This window comes from Rhyacophila brunnea, unplaced genomic scaffold, assembly GCF_057557595.1.
Source record: "Rhyacophila brunnea isolate RB1 unplaced genomic scaffold, BYU_Rbru_1.0 scaffold_11, whole genome shotgun sequence".
Taxonomy (NCBI): Eukaryota; Metazoa; Arthropoda; class Insecta; order Trichoptera; family Rhyacophilidae; genus Rhyacophila; species Rhyacophila brunnea.
This window is the reverse complement of record NW_028232763.1, coordinates 41,563,640-41,582,898: the sequence shown is the minus strand read 5'-3', so window position 1 is coordinate 41,582,898 and position 19,259 is coordinate 41,563,640. Positions and strand designations below refer to the sequence as shown.

The 19,259-nt window shown below is 34.3% G+C and overlaps 2 protein-coding genes across 3 annotated transcripts in view; one reads left to right on the top strand and one right to left on the bottom strand.

Moving 5' to 3' along the window:
- Positions 1-19,259, top strand: part of LOC147078717 (uncharacterized) — an 869,452-nt gene that overhangs the window by 6,142 nt on the left and 844,051 nt on the right. The gene's annotated exons all lie outside the window — the stretch shown is intronic.
- Positions 1-19,259, bottom strand: part of LOC147078735 (uncharacterized) — a 119,215-nt gene that overhangs the window by 39,898 nt on the left and 60,058 nt on the right. For both annotated transcript variants that reach the window (XM_085960408.1, XM_085960409.1), the window contains exon 4: positions 12,421-12,535. In XM_085960408.1, the coding sequence (XP_085816534.1) occupies positions 12,421-12,535 (115 nt within the window). The remainder of the gene's footprint in view (positions 1-12,420; positions 12,536-19,259) is intronic.

The following is a 19,259-nucleotide window of genomic DNA, read 5'->3' as shown; positions in this document are numbered from 1 at the left end:
ACTGCTTTGACTGTTCTTTCGTCTCGGGAGTATAGTGGTGTATCCATGTTTCATCTACAGTCACAAAGCGACGAAAAAATTCATCCGGATTGCGTTGCATGAGCGACAACAGGGCTTTAGAGGCCACCACCCTATTGCGTTTATTGTCGACTGTGAGCAAACGCGGCACCCATCTTGCAGAAATATTTTTCATGCCCAATTTGTCATGTAAAATAGAAATGACGCTACCTTTTGAGATCCCTGTAACCTCAATTATCTCACTCAACTTTAATCTTTGGTCACTTAACACCATATCGTGGATTTTATTGATCATTTCTGGTGTAGTCACCTCTACAGGACGTCCTGAGCGTGGTTCATCCTTTGTTGATGTACGACCACGTTTAAATTCATTTAACCAGTTATAAATAGTTGCAAGTGAAGGAGCAGATATGCCGTGAACTAAATCCAACTCATTTTTTATTTCCTTTGCTGTTAACACTTTTATATTAAAATGTTTAATAACAGCTCTAAACTCAATTTTCTCCATTTTCCATTTTTCCATTTTCCACAAGCAAATTTTTTTTTTAAATGTACGAGAAACACACAACAACCCGACCAATCTGATTGAAACTTCGCAGCATACTGAATCGGTATTGCCGCTGCATGAAAACAAACCGCTTACAGTACTAGTCGCGCCACCTGTCGGCTTTTCTAAGGACTTATTGACCCACCCTCGTATTTCAAAAAAGGGCAATGTCAATCAAACGCAGACGTTTAGCCGATAATCGAACCTTACAAAACGTCACATAAAACAAAAATTTCGGCTTCATTTACCGCATGTTATGGATATGGGACATCAGCTGTCCATCTCTTTGAGGGTCACTAGCTTCCACTGCGGAGCAATAAAAATAAACCCTGCCATAACGGTCACGCCATTGCTAATCGGAAAACCGACGAATTATTGCGTTCAGGGCTTTCCACTAATGCGGAGTCCACCCACGAAGGCTTTCTAATGAAGCTATTTGGCAATTGTGAAGCCGACACAATAAAGGGAAAACTTTCCGCCTGATTAGGAATGCGATAGTTAGCGTAATTGATGTGTGGGGTCGTAAACAAATAAATGTTTTTGGATCAATGCGGCTTACATGACTGCGCTATTGTGCTTTCCTTCGAAGGGGCCGTGGTTAACCGCAAGTAGTGATGCCCTACAATCAACTACCAGTTCTTTAGAACGGATTAATAAAATTAAATTAACCAAACCGGAGGTGTTTGCCAGGGTCCGTCCACATGGGCCCGATTGGCCACGACGACTTGATATCAACCAAGGCCAACTTTGAGGCATTTGAAAAATTTGCTGCGTCATAATATGGAGGACGGAATAATTCTGATCCCTCCTTAGATTCGTCACTTTCAACTCCTGACTCCTTTGTTTCGGCAGAGTTTCAGTACACGGGTACAGAGGACACTTCATGTCATTAACGATAAATGACTGCAGAGCAAGTCAAAATTCTTTTTATTTTCTAAAACTCTTTCTTTAAGCACTAAAGTGCATGGTTGCTACATCAGTCCCATGCAGCATCGCTTCAGGACAAGGAAGTGTTGCACTAAAATCTTTTCATTCTGTCACGTTTATAGCGTCATGGAAGGCGGCCGTGCATAAACCGCGGCTGCATATACATGGCAGAAGATGGAGAAACTCAAATCATAGTTAATATTTACTGAATAAATGACTTTCGTAAAAAAGTGCACACTTGATCAACTTTGAACGAGATTGAGGGACAATCTCTCAAACTGAGAGGTGGGACATTGGTTATACCTGCAGCTTTATTCATTTATCATGATTGTATCTACAGTAAATTTTATCTTAAAAGGCGATAAATATGTTCAATGAAATTGCTACGGGTGTTGATATATTACACTTGCGTGAGGTGAGTTTAGGGCGTTTAGGTGGACGCTATTTTATAAATTCTTAAATTAGGGTCTCCTTAGAAAATTCGGTGTATTTCTTTGAACTTCTATAGATGTATAATTGTATTTTCACTGCCTTTGTATGATTATATTATGTTCTCTTTTTATATTTTCATTTTTGTCGTTTTTATTACAATTCTTCTTTATAATATTTCTTGTCGTGCTATGAACGTCTTAAATTTATTATTTGTAATGTCCACAATGTATATATATATTATTGAAAATTGAATTGAAATTTATTCCACTTATCCACATATTCACAAGGTTTTCGCGAATGATTTCACGGGCGGGATCTCTCGAATGCGGAAAATTTGACAGCATTTATTCGTATGTATTTACTGTAAATAGTATATAGAAATTGTATTCATTTACATTTTGAATATGTTTAAAAAATAATTACTATTCCACACAATTTGTTTCATAGAAGTTTCGTTCGATTTTAAACTAAGATGCTAGAATGCTAGATCAAAGAATATGTTTTTAATCTGTAAATGAATATATTATTATATTCTGAATTTACCAGAGAACACGACATTTTCTAAAGATTCGACTGACAATGAAATGCAGATAATGTGGAGCACTCAAATTTCAAAAGTATAATATCATTAAAATATAATGTCTAGCGAGCCGGTTGATAGTTTTTGCGCAGGACAACACTGTCACTATGGGAGTTTAAATCATATTTATAGCATTCATGACGTACGCATACATCGTTTGTAATAAATAACACTTGAATTATGTTATACTAAAAGTGTTTTTCACAACAACTTCACTGTAACCGCACTATGTAGATATAGGTACGATTGTAAACATTTTGCGAGCTATTATTTGCTGGTATTGAACTACGGTAATTCAATAACCAATCAATCTATTTACAAGTGGTTTAATAGACCCGCGAAAATAGTACGCGTTCACCGGTGTATGGAACATATTTTAGTGTAAACATAAATAGGTAGTCCCTATTAGAACAAATAGCCCTACATACATCAATCCATATTAAATGAAAGTTTAGACATGAACATGTTTATATTAAATTTAAGCACATACGTTCTCTGTGGTGGACATGGCCCCCACATCTTGAAGCGGTCCCCTAGTCCAGGGGTCGGCAGTTTGTCAAGTAAGAAGAGCCAAATTGTCAAGAAAACAGAATAACAAAGGTACCAGAGAGCCGCATATATTATGTAATATACATTAGTATGTATCTCTTGTAACTCGACATAATGATATTACAGAAGAAATCAACAAGAGAATCATGTCTGCGAATAAATACTACTTTGGCCTGTTAAGACATACGCATGTCCGCATACTATCTCGCCGAACGAAAAGCACTCTTTACAAGACACTTGTAAAACCAGTGCTCACCTACGCATCAGAAACCTGGACATTAACTCTGCGAAATGAACGAGCCCTGAACATCTTTGAAAGAAAAATTCAGAGTCTGGATTCAGGTTCAAAATCAGAGATGGCACCAATTGGAGGAGAAGATATAATGCTGAGCTCTACAGGCTGTACGAATATTGCAGCGCAGTTCAATCAATTAAGATTGGGAGACTGCGATGGCTAAGTCATGTGCATCGTATGAATGACAATGAACCGGCAAAGAGAGTGATGTCCAGCAATCCAATAGGGCGTAGAAGAAGAGGGGGGCCAAAGATTCGCTGGTTGGATGGAGCTGCCAGTGACTGCCGTATTCTGGGGGTACCGAATTGGAAAGCGGCCACACTGGATAGGGACAGGTGGAGGTAGCTGTTGGAGGAGGCCAGGACCCACACCGGGTTGTCGCGCCCCTGATGATGATGATGATCATTAGTATTAGTATATTAGTATATATGGATTTTTAGGAGAAAAAAGGTTCAAGATTTTTTATTAAAAAAATAAATAGATCGGCGTTGATGCATCGCTTTTGATAGCTTTACTATATGTATCTGGCAAATAGCTACTTATTTTTAATTGAATATGTACATGATTGTAAATTTTCATCCGTTATTCTGCTTCTAAGTTTATTTTTTATTTGGTTCATAGATAAGAATGTTTGTTCGCATATATATTATACTCATACATAGAGCCAAAGATTGTGAAAATATCAAAAGCTAGTTTTTTTAACACTTCATAATATGTTTCAGGAAAACTATTCCATGTATCAAAAATATTATTGTTTCTATTTTAAGCAGTTGTTTTATAGCTAATTGTAATTTTTAAATGTAATTTTTGTAGCGATGTGTCTTCATGCGGAACGTTTTTTAGTCATCTTTACACGATTTAAGAATATATTCCTCCGACGCCACCACAAAACAAATTGACGTGCTCACACCTTCTGTCAGTCTCGATTGGCGACGACTGCGAAATTTCGTTCCACATACTGTTGAAAATTATTTGCCGTATCACTTATGTACGTTCTTAACTTTACTTCTAAAGCTTACATATTATGTATTACTAATATTACATAAAACATTTTAAAAGTTCATCAAACCTACTATGCTGCAATACCACACACCATGGTAAAATCACTTACATATAATACATTTTAGTATTAAAAGCTTCTAGATAATAGGTACATAATATGTAAATAATACTTTTAAATTTATCCATCATGTTTTTAAATAGAATTGATAATATCAGATTATATTTACCTATTTAATTTAACAAAACATAAATAAAGGGCGAAAGGGCATTTTCAGTCTGCATAAAGGCGTATCCGTACGTCACTATAATGTTGGCAAAGTAAATGATGTTGTTAAAATTGAGAATGGGCATGGAAAACTGCCACTCAAAATAGTTACACTTATAACTAAAAACCATAATGTCTTATATCTTCTTATAAGATCTTCAAAAATCTACACCCAGTCTACGTTTTATGAAAGGGTAGTGGGTAATGTACCTATTCATCACGTCATTACGCCCAAAAATAGTCAACATAATAAGTTACATACGCCGTTTTGTTTTGACATTGATTGAATACAGTGTTGCTAACCGTACTATAAGTTATAGTGGTTTTACAATAATTTTGGTCTGTGTTACCATATGGCATATAGGTACGGTATTTTAAAAAAGGGTATATAGTACTCCTAAAATACTATAATTTTCAATATTTCAAACAGACCATTTGATTATTTGAGGAAACACAGATGTTTCACAGTAATAAAATTTCACGACACGTGGTTATGTTATAACCATGGCAGGGGGCTGCCAGGGCTCTATCCCAGAGGCCCAGCGTGGCAGATTGACCAGCTAAGTGACAAACACACACCACATATTCGCTCTGATGGTAAAAAAAGTCGCCTGCGCATTTTACTTAAAAAATATTAAAATTCTAATGGATTTAAGTTTTGTACTATTCGTTTTTTCTAAGTCGTTTTTTGCGACTCGGGTTTCGCCTTTCAGCATCTTCGGGCGCCGTGTACACTCGCCAAAGGCAAACACACACAAAAATCGCAGTGTTGCTTATTATTAACATATGCTTACGGTGCAGTACTAGCGTATAGACTTATAGAGTATAATTATATTATAAAGTGTTAAAAAGCATTTTCAATTAATTTACAGATTAACCGCAAGGTATAAAGATGCCATCCATTCTGCCCTGAGAGAAGCGGAAGATCGAGAAGGATGGAAAGTTTTGGTCGCTCAAAGGATGGCGAAATTCACATGTGGTCACGATCCTCAGCCATGAGTGTACGACCAAGAAGATAAAGATGTATAGTGTCAAATTTGAAATATTTTGAAAATGATATATCTCGGAAAATGTCAATTTCTACAAGAATATACGCTCGATTCGATAAATCGAAGTTAAAGTGTTAAAAAATCAAAAAAGTGGCGTTTGGATAATAAATTAGTGATATCCAATACACGGTCAATCGAACAAAAAATTGGAACATTATGGATGAGGAAGACCCATAAGCTAAGCGTCGCTGTTTGACAAATGAACGAGTTCAGCAATGGCGGGCTCGGAAAAGTCAGGAGACTCTATAAAGACTGTTGTATTCAGAGAGGTTTTACAATAATTTAGTCGAATTGCGATTTAAATTAAAATGAATTATGTTGCAGAACTAAACCACATCCAAGAGTTTTGACAGGTGATACTGCCACCTGGTATTTTTTCCTAGTTATAAAATAATAATTACAAATGCTGTTTTTGTTTCTTTCATGCTAAATGCCGTTTAATAAAACATTGAAGTTAATCCCTCCAAGCCAAAACCCGCCCCTCACCACACTCGGTCTTAATTGAGCGTATCACGGGACCCTACAGTGGCAATGTGAAGCATCTAGTTCAATTTTGCCTGGGAATTCCCTGAAAGAAATTACCCAAGACTGAGGTTGCTACGCTCAAAGTGAGCTCTGACTTGAGTTTAACGATTTTACTCTCATGCAAGGTGCCAGGAAGAGAGCACATGGAAATTACAAAAAGAAAATGAATTTAAGGTATATATAAAAAAGAAAACGAAGCTAATCATACGGACAGCAAAGACGCTGCAAATTTTTTAAATGCAAGATAATTGGCCTTAATAGCAACCAAATCGGACGGCCCGATGCGCCCAACAGCTGATTAGACCGACCTGAGCATCTCCTCCCGTTTGAAGCACATACTCAGACATTCCCATAGGATGTGGTTGGCATCCTGTATTTCCCCTCCGCATGGACATGTCGGACGGCTTGCAAGTCCAAGCTCAAAGAGATTGCCAGCGAACCACCGTGGCCAATCACAAATTGACTGGTGTGATGGTCAGAAGTCAAATATTTGATTATCTCCAATCGCCATTTGACGTCTGGAAAAAACATATAAGTGTGTCGACCCTTGGTAGATTCATTCTACCGTCGCTGCCAGGTCTTCCACGCCGCGCCAAGTGTTCAAATACGTAGTCAGCTTTGACGTGGTTACTTTTTCAGCAACGAGCCAAGGAGGCGGGGCAAAGATAAATGTTCATCTAATGCGTGGGCTAGACGGCAGCAACTTGCCTGCGCGGTATAGTTTGTGGAAAAAATACGGAACAAGCAGGTCGCGCTTTTCGGTTTGCGCGAGCTACAGTTTTCCCGTCCACACACACGGGCTTCCCGATACACACCGGTTTGCGCAGGTAAGCTTATGGGGCCCCTGATTAAATCCGCTTCGCCATTTAGGTATTACATAAAATAATATAATCACATAGGTATTACATAAACGAGGTACTTAATATTAGCCATATAATTGCTGTTTAGATTATGAAATATTAGGTTAGTTGTCCTCTTTGATTTGATGAAACTGTATGATTTTGATTTCTGTAAAAGCTATACATATTTTGTATCAGACGCAGAATAATTGTGTGTCGTATTAAATATTAAGAAGTAAACTTAAATATTTTCTTCGCCAGTTTTATAATAGATTAAAAATGAATGTATAAATGTTGAAAAATATTCATTAATAATTAAAGCATCCAAGTTAAAATTTAAAAAAAGCTTTTAAATAAAACGACACCATTTGCAACAGACACGCTGCGTGTGTATCACCAATTTAAAATGTTTGTTTTAAATCAAACGCCGATCTACAGTTATTTTTAATTGTTACCAATACATCATGATGGCGCTTGTACATTTTTGCGTAATGTCATGCAAAAATGTGTTCTCGGGTATGATAAAATATCAAACAGATTTTTCTGGACATTAGCCAGTGCTAAATCCACCCACCCGCCGCCATGGACCAGTTTTAATTAAACTCATATGTTTATATCTGAAAAGTTTGATTCGAAACGAGAACACTATTATTTTATCTGAACTCATTTTGAAACATATTTATTTTCAAATTCACATATAGAAAATTAATTGTAAATATTCCCGATATAATATTATGTCCACCTGTGGGTCTATTCTATGCTTATCGACCGCTAAAGTGATAAAGTGAAAAATATTATCAAACTTAGGGTAGGTTTGTATCAAAATATTAGCACTTATTGTAACAATTACACGAAGCCGGTTTTTATTGTTGCAATAAGTGCTATATTTTAACAGCACATATCTTGCTGCTGTTAAAATATCGCACTTATTGCAACAATAAAAACCGGCTTCGTGTAATTGTTACAATAAGTGCTAATATTTTGATACAAACCTACCCTAAGTTTGATACTATTTATCAATTTAGTGTTCGATAAGTATAGAATAGACCCACTGGAGGGCCATATCGTATTATTATTAATATCACTATTATTTATGACATAGTAAATGGAGAATATTGCGAATCTAGTAAAATGTTGTATTTACATAATTATAACTACCTAATGAAAATTCGATAGCCATGAAGAATAAACATCCCACATGTTGATTTTGATGATATGCCCGATTTGTGTATTTTTAATCACCACGCCAGTGATTCTCAACAGGATTCCGTGGTACCCCGGGGCTCCTCGAACAAAGATTATAAATTGAAACAAATTGGGTTATTAATGAGTGAAAATGGGTTTAACGTGACTTATTTTTAAATACATATGTTCACGTTTAAAGTAAAAATAGAGGAATCTAGTTGTCAGTAATGTTCACCCCCTACTACGCACTGTTAATTTTATTTCTATCAAAACATTTAAAATGTCCACGAAAACATAAGATTTACAGCACAGAAATGATTTATTACAATACTGTTTATTCTAATATAACATATTTATTGGCTTGCCCAATAACTTTTGAAAAAAGCGGTAGGCATATTAAAAACCCCGGTAGGGGAATCATTGTTTTCCATATTGTCAATATGCCTATTTTCTTTAATGAAATAAATATGAAAATATTTTTCTGGTGAGTAATCAGCTCCAAATTATGTTTTTAAATATTAATTTTTCGCCTTTCATATAATGATAATACATTAACCCTTATAATACTTATTATATTATCATAATGCCTAAATCCTCCAATCGACAGAGTTGGGAATATAATTATATTATTGTAATTGTAAATGAGTCAAGGCTCTATGATGCACAGCGAAACAAAGAAAAAGAAAGTTACCGTTATCTGTTTCTGGGCGGACGAAGGGTCGAGAGTAGGTACGGTCAGTCGGTTACCTACCCTTGAGCCTCTTACGTCGCCTCTAAATACGATTTGCTACCTTTTTCGCGCCAAAGCGTGCGTTTACAAATGTTGTTAGTAATTAACTGTTACTCGTCAAGCGAAATATACTTAATGTCCCTGAATCAGAGATTTTAATAAGTGGAAAAGTGTAAATCAACACCCTACGTAAACCCCTACCCCTCACTACATATAGTTTAAGGTTTCAACCGTACGAAAAAAAATCTAATGGTAAAAATCCGAATCGGCAACAATTTCACGCTCTTTTCACTGACTTACGGTTTATGCACGGTTTTTTTTACTATTACTTTACTTTACTTTAACTGTGTATATTGATTGTAGCATGCATTATATTAATACCATTATTAAATTTAGGATATTATTATTTCTTGACATTGAATTGGTATAGGTTTTCGTTTTGCATGCTTTGACAGTAAAGTTGTAGTCACGGAAATCAATTAAACTATGCGAGAAAGTTTTAAATGTTTTTTTTTTCAAAAAACGCGATGCTAAAATTCACAGACATGAGAAGCAATAACTCTTGTATATAAAAAGAAACACGGCATTGAGCAGATTTAAAACCTCTAAAAATCGACAATTTGTTTTAAGCTCTGTATTCTAGTTCAGCGCCCGTCAACCAATGCCACGGGTGCCACTAGCTGGCACGCGAAAGGATTTTTGGTGGCACGCCACAAAATTATGATTTATTAAAATATTCGGTACTATAAAAACTGTAATCGTAATATTATGTGATGATACACTGGTCGCCGTTTCACGAACCGATGATTGCGGGAATTGAAGAAAATTCGGAAATGTGCATAAAATCATAAACTTCAAACTATGAACCAAATATTGAGGTTTTAGCTTCCAAAATTGAACCTCAAGGGAGTCACTAATGTTTAAATATTGTAATTTTATGATGTTTTATGTAACGTGTATTATTACCCCACGGTGGCCGCGCGGCTTAAGCGTTGGACTATCACGCCGTGGGTCCCAGGTTCGAATCCTGGGTCTGGCAAGTACACATATTGTTTTTCAATTTGTGTCTGTCAGGGTATGGACCTAATAGGCTGAGCAAGTGGCTGAAATCCATTTCTCGTAAAAAACAAAATCTGTTAATTCAAACCTCTACTCTGTGGAGGCCCATATGATCGGACATGGTCGAAAGAAGAAAGAAAGTATTATTATAGTCAAATAAATTTGTCTTACAATAGATTTACTAGTTTTATTTCAGTGGCACGCCGAGTGTCCAGTACCTACTTTGAATTACCTGTTTTGTGGCACGCCAATGCATCTGGGTTGCCGACCGCTGTTCTAGTTTATCAAAATAATTGAAGATCTTGGCATAAAAACAGCAAATGTCACAAAACACTTTTTTTTCAGGAGAGGGTAAAAACATAATATCTTGGTTGTCAAGAAAAATTTTATTAATTGAACAATGAGGAATTATAGAGAAACCTTATATGCACTATATGAATGTAAAAAATTTATTAAATTTATTTTGGTTAAATAGATATTTAAAAAAGAATGAGTGTGACATTTGCTGTTTTTACACAATTTATGGACATTTGTTGTTTTTATTGCAAAATTGAAAAGATCGAAATGTAAATAGTATGACTAAAACTATAATTTTATTAAATAAAATAAAGAAAATATATTTCTGTTATTTTTTAATCATAATACAACTTTTAATAAGGTTTGAACATATTATTTACCTATTAACAAACGATTTCAATGTATGTAAAAACTCAAGAATTAAATATTTAAAAAAATGTTTTAATTATGTGCGGGTTAATATTGATTAGCTTCATATTATTATTATTGATTTAATTTAATAAAATACTTTTTTTATTATCTACTTATTCCACTTTAAATAAATAAATGTGGACCGGTTTCGTCCGCCTCTGTTTTTCTGCCAACTGTTTTCAACAGTTGAAAATGTCCCTCTAAGGCGGACGAAACCTATCCAGATTTATTTATTAAAAGTGGAATAAGTACTAAAAAAATGTGTTTTATTAAATTAAATCATTAACACAATGGATTTCCACCATGAATTGATAGTTAACACGATAAAAGAAAACCGATTAGCTTCGTCTGACACCTTCACTATCAGCAAATTAAACGATGCATTTATTGGGTTTTGTAAATATTTAGCTCATAATACTAATAATATATATTTTTTAGCTCCTTTCAATGGAATTAATCCACCATTGTGTTGTTTTAAATGCAATCGTGACTTGCATTTGATTTTTCTTCACTACATTAAATCTATCCCACAGCCCAGAGAGAAACTGAAATGTTCGCAAAGCACTTCTCCCTTACTATCCTGGTCTATTCTGTACATTATAACTAGCCTACAAATTTTTACCGAAAAATGCCAAAGTTTGAACCTATATTTGATATTAAAAAAATCTCTTTTCCGGTATTTTTAGATTTTATAATGAAGGGCCTAGAATTTTCCTTATTGCATCCAATACCACCCTATTCAACTGATCTGAACTATCAACTAAACAATAATGAAAGTCACCGTTTTGGCAAAAACGTTGCTTGGTGTTGTTAATTTTTCTCTTTCGAGACGTTTCAGATGTCTATGCTAGTAATATCCATGATAAAATATTAAAAAAATCATAAGAAAACGTTTTTAAAAGCAATAATTAAAAGAATCAAGGATAATTTGACAGCTCAGACACTAACTTGTATGGAATGTATACTAACATTATTAACGCCGCCTGGTGATAAAAGTGTAGAACTACTGGACCTTTGCTGTTTTTACACAAAAATGCCTGGACTATTGCTGTTTTTAGAAAAGTGGCATATTTTGGAGAGCAGATTTGAGGGACTTAGGATTTTTTTAAAAAATATATCTTTGCACAGTTGTGTGTAATCATACACAGGGAATATAGAAATGCAATAAAATGAAAATGAAAAAAAGTGGACATTTGATGTTTTTATGCCAAGATCTTCAATTTCGTCATCAAAGACGTTGTTGAAAACCATATATATACACAGACGGTGGCTAAACTTATGAAAGTGAAGCGGAAAAAATGTTTTACTAATTAGATACTACTTACAAAATACAATATTATATTATGCCATATCGAGCAGGAATTATGATTAACCAATGTCTAACCATTGATAAGCATGTAACCACCAAAGCGTAACACATTAAAATTAGATTTATATTGAAAATATTAGAGAGTTTTTATAAACCTCATAAATGCACTTTTCAGGAAGTAGTAAAAACCGTCTTCTTTTAGTTTTAAGTTCTTATTTCAAAAAAAAAAAAAAACTCTATACAACATGATAACGATTCCTCCTGGTCGACAGCGGGTTAACAAAAAATTTCCGTTGTATGGACACAATTTAAAAGGTATTTTAAAGGGTTTTTTTAAAAATGAACCTGATGGGATTCATAACCGTTGGTTTATCATAAAATTGAGATTAATTTGAACTTACGATTGAGAAATGATCGATATAGTAGGCTGTGGAAAGACGTTCTCCGCAAAGCATACCAACTTGACGGAATCTGCATCTTTCTTCTCCTGGCGCAACTGAAAGTTCTTTCCGGGAGCTGGCAAATGAAATAAACAAATATTAAAATAATTAGGGAAGCTTTAATGCTTACAACATAATAATAAATAATTGTTACAATAAGTGCTAATACTTTAATACAAACCCACCCTAAGTTTGATAATATTTATCACTTTATCACTATATATCGATAAGTATAGAATAGACCCACAGGAGAGGGGCTGTTAAAATATAGCACGTTTTGTCAGTTTATACGGTTAACTTAATGTAACAATTATTAACCGCATCAATACATAAATTTGATAAACTACCATCGATAGCCGCCGATAGCAGCTAATATTAGCCTTGTGTATCGAATAGATGTAACATTCGTCATATTATATTAAGTATGCTGAATTGTTTTAATGATAAATTTTATATAAACACAAAATTAATAAATAATTATCGATATTAATACTCTCGAGTCTCGACCGAAGGTACTTGATGGAATTTGAATTTAAATTGACACTGTCAGTGTGTGTTTGCCTTTAGTGACTATACACTGCGCCTAAAGATGCAGAAAGGCGAAACCCGGGTAGCAAAAAACGACTCAAATGAAATAGTACAAAACTTAAATACATTAGAATTTAAATAATTTTCGTTTTAGCGTTTGGATTTTGAGTTTTAGAAAGAAAAAAATCTTCTTGGCTGACTGGTGGACATAATAATACAAGCTTCAATTGGTATTTTCACCTTAGGTTTTAAAATTGATAGGAGTTGAGAGAAAACAACCATTTAAGAGACACAATAAGCAAGGAAACGTGCAGAGGTACATAATATTCAATTTATAATCTATTATTTCTGGTTTTTCGGTTTCGTTTTTTATAAATAATAATAATTCTTTCATGTCATACTTTAATTATTAATATTTATGTGTTTTTAGAGATTAAAATATTAAAAATGAATTCCTTGTTTTACATACTCTCACAGGTTGAACGTGGGCCATACTTTTAAAAGAATCCGTCGAATCCTGTTATAAAACATAAACTGTCTTTAATAAACTAACGAGATTAATAATTTATTTATTTTTATAAAATTATACCGATAATTATTTATAGACACATAATTGACAGACATTGTACAATGACGGTGGGAAACTATCGATATTTTATTCTCACCAGGACAATAACAATGGATGGTAAATGTCATAAATTAATAAGATTAATTTATTTATATTTATAAAATTATACCGATAATTATTTATTAACACATAATTGACAGACATTGTACAATGATGCCGATGGGAAACTATCGACATTTTATTCTCACCAGGACAATGATGGCAAATGTCATTATCGACATCATTCTGTCAACAGATATGGCACCAGAAAAAATTCACAGTATTGTTTATTTTGATTCTTGGTATTGTAATGCATTGTAAGTCAGTAGCTTCCTTCATGTTCACCTAGATCAGTGATCGCGAACCTATTGCAGGCGTGCCACTAGTGGCTCATAAGATGATTTTTCATGACACGCAAATGTTTTATGTTGGAAGACAGAAAAAAAAGATGTCCAGGTAAATATTAATAAGTCCGGAAGTATGATAGGTACGTATTAAAAAATAAATTATGACATAGCCATGCGTGTTGTCTTCGGCTTTTAATAATATTTACCAATCGATCCATAAATGACAGATCACATTGTATAAAAAATTACCAGGCAGAAACTCTTCGATAATAAACATTACGTTCAATTTAAATTACATAGGTCAGTCCTTGGGTTTTATGCATCACATAATATTATCGTACTGACCTCATCAGGCAACTGGAGAAGCCGCACCGCGATCCTCTGATTTTGATCGATTTACAATCATTTTACAATGCTTGAGACCACTGTAGCGATAGGATGCCTCATCTGACCGGAGCGATTCTCAGGTCAATTTGTTAAGGTTATTAAGGAACCAATATGTAATACCAAAATACTCGATAACTCAATTATAATTTTTGAACTTTTTTAATACTATTTTTCCCAATGCGAGCAGTTTTTCACGTCAACAGTCTAAAATGATATTTGGGAAATTTTGGCATGCGTACTGAAAAAGGTTCGCCAACCCTGACCTAGATAATATGTGTTTGGAAGCACTCTACCATTTCTTCATTTGCCCAATTGCTACCCAAGAGTAAATATTTTGGTTATGCGTGACTCGTGTTCCTATATGCATAACCTAGCCATATATGGCATCCTAATCTGATGATATGAACGATGCTTCCGTACAACGTGACCATTCTTACCGTATGTCATTAATAAGTCATCGGCCCGTTACATACTGTAAGGAAAATTACGTTTTTGAAATAGTTTTGGATGTTTCACTAGTAATATTACATCAATCGATTTCAAATTGTATCAAGTGTTTGCACAACATCTTCTACATAATAATATTTGAATTTAATTTATAAATTCTTACATGTGCCATTGTGGGTTATTTCCAAGGCATACTTAATTACTTGATTACCTGACCATCAAAATTGTAAAAAGTAGGTACCTATGTTACCAGATGCTACTTTTAAAGCATCAGCTTAGTATTTTGTTAAAAATTGCCAACTTAGCGTTTTTTTCCAGATCTATATTTTAGGTCTAGGACGATTTGCCGCCGGACAATTGGGCGACACGCAATCGAATGAAATTTCAAAATAAATACACGTTCGTGAATTATAGGTAGGTAATTTTAAAATATATATTATTTAATATTGGTTATTATTTATATTTAAATCATTATAATATTATTTAATACTTGGTGGGAATTTAAATATGCACACGTAAATAATTGCAATGAGAAGAGAGTTATTTTATTGTTATATAAAGCCTCGGTTAAAACTTAATTTAAAGTACTAGACAGAAACTGATTAAAATTCCTTGTCTACTTTCTGTATAGAATCGTAACAAACGTCTTTTTATTTCAGTCGACTGTGCGGCGCCCAATTGTCCTGGCACCCATTTGATTCCATTTTTTTTTGAATTGACACCTACCTTAAAAAATGGCGTTAACTAGCATATTTCGTCACCGCGTTCAGTTTAAAATGTCTCATTTAATAAGTAGAATATTGGAACATAGTTGTTTGGACATCAATGTGCTGACCTGTTGTAAGTAAAATTTCATATAAGAACATTGTTTTTTTCATTCAAAAGATTTTTGTTTTTACGATAACTGAATATTAGCTACTTCTTCAATCTATTGTATACATATTCTGGGACCAAACACATGCTGAAAAAACGACATATGAATTTTCCAGACTCGGGATCTGAACCTGACATTCACAACTTGATAAGCCGATACGTTATCGTTCTTCCATACAGGCGGCGTCCCAAGCAACATATTATTAATTATTGTGAAAAGAATACTTATAAACTTATAAATAAAGACTTCTTTTAAAATGATTGTATGAATATTTTTTAACCGAAAATCTAGCATTTTGAATTACCTTGTCTGATATACTTTAATCAATGACACTTGGCAACACTAATTTTGAAACCCTTTACTATTAGGTGCAAGGCCCCCACAAGGGGAGGGCTAACAGGGCTCTAGCCTGGGGGCCCGGGCTCAGGAAAGGCCCGGCGTGGCCAGCCGACCAGATAAGTGAGATAAACACAGATCACAAATTTGCTCTAATAGTAAAAAGTCGCATGCGGCGCTATTTAGATATGATATTAATAATTAAAACTATTTGGTTGTACGATGCAATTTTTACTGTGTGCCGATACTCGACAACTCCATCATTCAAATAGATGTAGGTACTCGTACATATTAAAAATATAAAATATCGCTGAAAATATACTATTTGGATAACGCTACTGCAGCGCGTCACACTGACTTAACCCTTCGCGATAGGTAGGGAGGCCCGCTTCAGGATGTGGGGGCCATGAATAGGTGCCATGCTTTTTTTCAAATTACGTATTTACCGATAATTTGTTTTAATTTAACTTTCTGAGTGCCTTCTGCGAATCACTCTGTAATGCGAGTCGAGAATCGTATTTCTACGTAGGTATTAAATAATCCGATAATAGAAGTAAATTGAATAAACATAAAATAAGAGAGAGTAAATAAAATTATCCAACAAATAATGTGACCGAAAATGTCTGTCACATATCAACTGGCTACTAATCGTAAGTATAATGGAGCTGAAACAATAAACGTCAACTAAAATCAATGAACCTCGTAAATAATTCAATTGTGTCTACATCAGCAGGGCAGCATAAACCATTACTTAATGCCTTACTGAAACCGATAATAATAATAAAATAAACAGTTATTTACGGGGTTTTTGTAAAATATTCCATAGACAAATATCTGTACATTAGGGATGTATGATTAAAATCGATTCCTTGTCTATTACGATTTATAGTCTCGAGGCATACATAGCTTAAACATTATATGTTTTTCTATAAAAGCATGCTTTTGATGGCAATCCCAAGCGACAAAGCCCACCAAAAGAAGCGGATCGGGGCGCTCGTGGCTAAAGTGCGTAAAGCAACACATTCACGCCCGACATCACATATCGCATCCCGCGTTACACCTCTTCGCCTATAATATTATTGTCTATTTGACATAGGCGCAGGGGTCATTTTTAGATAAAAGAAAATTTTAAAGATTGTAAGTCTTTTCAAACAATGATGTTTGTGATAAAGTTTATCATAGATTGTGCATTGAAAAAAAACCACAGACTAGAGTATACTACCACAACAAAATACTGATACGGCCTAAGAATGTAGATAAGAATCAGAATGCTGGATCATCAGCAACTGGTCTGAAAACGGTCATTTGGTTTTCAAACGAAATATACCGAAAGCTAATTTGTGTGAAGACGAAGCATAGCGCATATATCATAACCTCCAGTGGCGAAGACTCCATACTAGGCGATTATTTAAAGCCTACCTTCTTAAGAAAAATATTTTTTAATTGCATATTGACATATTTATATACTTAATCACTTCATTATTTTATGTTATATAACAATAATTTATTTTGCCAACGAGATCGCATATGTAGGAATGTATTACAGTATTACACAGTTAACAAAACAACTGCAAAGGTATTAAAAAAAACCACAGCGCGCCGCGCCGTAAATTAAATAATAAACGCCGCGCCGCGACTTCTCGGTAAATAAATTTCCGATTATGTTTGGAATAATTCTGAGTTTTTTTCGTATGGACTTTACGTCTCGTAACCTCAGCAAGTCTGCTGATTTGTACGAAATGAGGCAAGCTCCTTTCGCAGAGCCTAAAACATTCGCGCATAATATTGTTGTCACGACTGCGCACTTTGTCCAAAATCATTAATAATTAGATAATTAAAATAATAATTTCAACGGCGTTTAATCGAATATTAATAAATAAGTAAGTATAGATTGTTTTTAAAAATAAAAATAAATTTTATCTAATGATTTTTGATGCGTATACATGTTTTGAAAAATACGTAATTTAAACACATCGCTCATTTTTATGTCGTCAATGAGTTTTTGAAGTTTCATTGAATTAGTGTGTCGTTATCATTTATTAGTGTGTGCCTATTCATTAGTAGTAAATATCGTACTATTCTCGTAAGTATACCTGACAAGTGTGCTCTTTTTATCATATCTCCACAGCCTACCTCTTTCCAAAAGTTACCCTTCGCCACTGGTAGGTACGCTCACTATTCAGCACCATAACAAATTATGTTTAAACTGAAAATCGATCAAATCGGACGGTAATTAAAAAACAATATCTTTGTGTGTTTATAGTGTCAAATGAACAATAATTTCACATCAAAGAAAATATATTCAACGTCAATTTATAGTTTAGAATAATTATTAAGGCCTCCATAAAATTAGAAGGGGTGTCGTAAAAATTTACCCTTAGCTATTCACCTTATTATATCATCGATATGCCACCGGAAGTGAATCGAAATAGTCGTTTTTGTTTATTTCCTTAAATGAGCCTTTTAGAGTATTTGAGCATAAAATTAATAATTATAATAACGTACTTATGAATGAGTTTTTCCTAGGCTCACAATAGAAAGCCATAAACAAATTTTCGCGCCAAAATTCAGTAGAACGGTTACGTAGCTGTCAAAAATCAAAATATTCCTAATATTGATTGAAATAAATATTTACCCAGATTTGTTTTGCGTTATTATTAAGTCACATGCCATGGAGCCTCATTACATGCATAAATATTATGTTTGCTTCATTGAGCTGGAGTCCCATATATTTGGCAGCTCTGTCCAATGCGATAAATTCCCCCTTTAGTAGGTACTGGTTCCGATTTCGCTTCTATAATCACATCATGGAATACCCAATAAGTTGCATGGCTGTATTGTATATCACACAATTTTAAATCTTCTTGTATATCAAAAAATATCACCTTTGTTGTTTGGATTTGAGAGTCTCTGGTGACGTTTTTCAGTCATATTTTGAAGACAGGCATTGACATCACCGTGTCTGAGACCATCGTAGGTACGTTGCATACCATAGAGCAGGGTTGGTGAAGCTTTTTACGTACGCATGCCAAAATTTTCCAAATATTATTTTTCTACTGTCTGACGTGCCGAGCAGTTAGTTATGGGGGAAAAATAGTTTTTAAAATTCTATTAAAAATGATGATATTTTAGATATCACTCACAAAGCATGGCACACATATAACTTCATCACATTTTTCAATTACGCCATACATTTCAGTCCACCAATTTTGAAACTGTCTGCCAGAATTACTACTACTAGCTTCACCAAATTTTCGATTCTTATTTGGTGCAG